Raw genomic sequence first — 295 nt, forward strand, 5'->3', positions numbered from 1 at the left:
CTCGGACTGCTCCACGCAGCTCTGATGCAGGGATGGGACAATCTCGGCACCGCTCTCCTACCGTAGGGATGCAGGTGGTCTCCGGGCAGCTGGGGCGGCGTCAGTCCTTGTCTGTACAAGTCCGTGCTGTAGCCGTTCTGATCCAGGGGCAGCAGCTGCTGCTGGGGGAGCCGGGGGTAGGGGACCATGAGCCCATCCAGGCCGTGAACGCTCGCGCCGTCTAAAGACACAACCAGAGGGATGGGCTGAAGCAAAGGGGACACGGCACGCCATGGGGCAGAGCGCTGTTGCAGTC

General features: G+C 64.4%; 1 protein-coding gene across 1 annotated transcript in view; it reads right to left on the reverse strand.

The window, feature by feature from the left end:
• The window catches only part of LOC104516049 (LIM homeobox transcription factor 1-alpha-like), a gene marked incomplete at its 5' end in the record, with an annotated part of 712 nt that extends 492 nt beyond the window's left edge, over positions 1-220 (reverse strand). The window contains one exon of the mRNA XM_010160247.1: positions 62-220. Within this exon, the coding sequence (XP_010158549.1) occupies positions 62-220 (159 nt within the window). The remainder of the gene's footprint in view (positions 1-61) is intronic.
• Between the last annotated feature and the right edge of the window lie 75 nt (positions 221-295).

The sequence above is a fragment of the Eurypyga helias genome, unplaced genomic scaffold, assembly GCF_000690775.1.
Source record: "Eurypyga helias isolate BGI_N326 unplaced genomic scaffold, ASM69077v1 scaffold11941, whole genome shotgun sequence".
In the NCBI taxonomy this organism is placed as follows: domain Eukaryota; kingdom Metazoa; phylum Chordata; class Aves; order Eurypygiformes; family Eurypygidae; genus Eurypyga; species Eurypyga helias.